This window comes from Aphanomyces invadans (genome assembly GCF_000520115.1).
Source record: "Aphanomyces invadans strain NJM9701 unplaced genomic scaffold supercont1.2, whole genome shotgun sequence".
Taxonomy (NCBI): Eukaryota; Oomycota; class Saprolegniomycetes; order Saprolegniales; family Verrucalvaceae; genus Aphanomyces; species Aphanomyces invadans.
Genome location: NW_008580147.1, coordinates 2,961,396 through 2,962,010, shown reverse-complemented (window position 1 = coordinate 2,962,010; position 615 = coordinate 2,961,396). Strand labels below are relative to the sequence as shown.

General features: G+C 49.4%; 1 protein-coding gene across 1 annotated transcript; it reads left to right on the top strand.

Moving 5' to 3' along the window:
• Positions 1–45: 45 nt before the first annotated feature.
• Positions 46–564, top strand: H310_01741 (hypothetical protein; the record flags this gene model as incomplete). Its single annotated transcript, XM_008864969.1, has 4 exons — positions 46–119; positions 178–246; positions 304–456; positions 522–564. The coding sequence occupies 4 exons, from the start codon at positions 46–48 to the stop codon at positions 562–564; spliced, it is 339 nt and encodes a 112-aa protein (XP_008863191.1).
• Positions 565–615: the final 51 nt, after the last annotated feature.

Sequence of the window (615 nt, the reverse complement as noted above, 5' to 3'; positions counted from 1 at the left end):
GTTAACCATATCGTGGCTTGGCTTCGAGAGTCCAGTCGCTCGCACATGGTGAACACCGACGGCACAATCAACCTTGCCATCTTTGACTACGCAGAGTTCACCGAATTTGTCCTTTACAGGTACAAGATTGCCAAGGTTTCTTTTCAAACCCTTTCAGGATGTCGTTCGGCGATCAAGGTTTACTACAAAAGACACACCGTACCTCTCCCTACGGGATATGCCTCTGATGCTACTGCTTTTTTCAAGGTGCGAGAGAATATGATGTGACGAAGGCAATCATGTACTTCAAATAGGTATCCGCAGACTGTGTGCGAGCGAGGCCCAGGCCGGATCGATCAAGGCTGGTGGAAAGCAGCCCCTCCGTTACCACCAATATGTTGAACTCTGCAAGCAAAGTCTCAAGAAGTTTGACGACGGCTTCATGCACCTCTTCCTAACGCTGACCTGGAACCTCATGTGCCGTTTAAAATCAACTTCAACAGTACGCATTGATCACCTTTCTGACGAAGGAGACTCCATAGGCGTCAAGTCAAAAACCGACCAGGGCGGGACAAAACGGCGTGACCCGAAGCACGTCTATACGAACCCTTTGAAACCCGAGACATGCTGTATCCT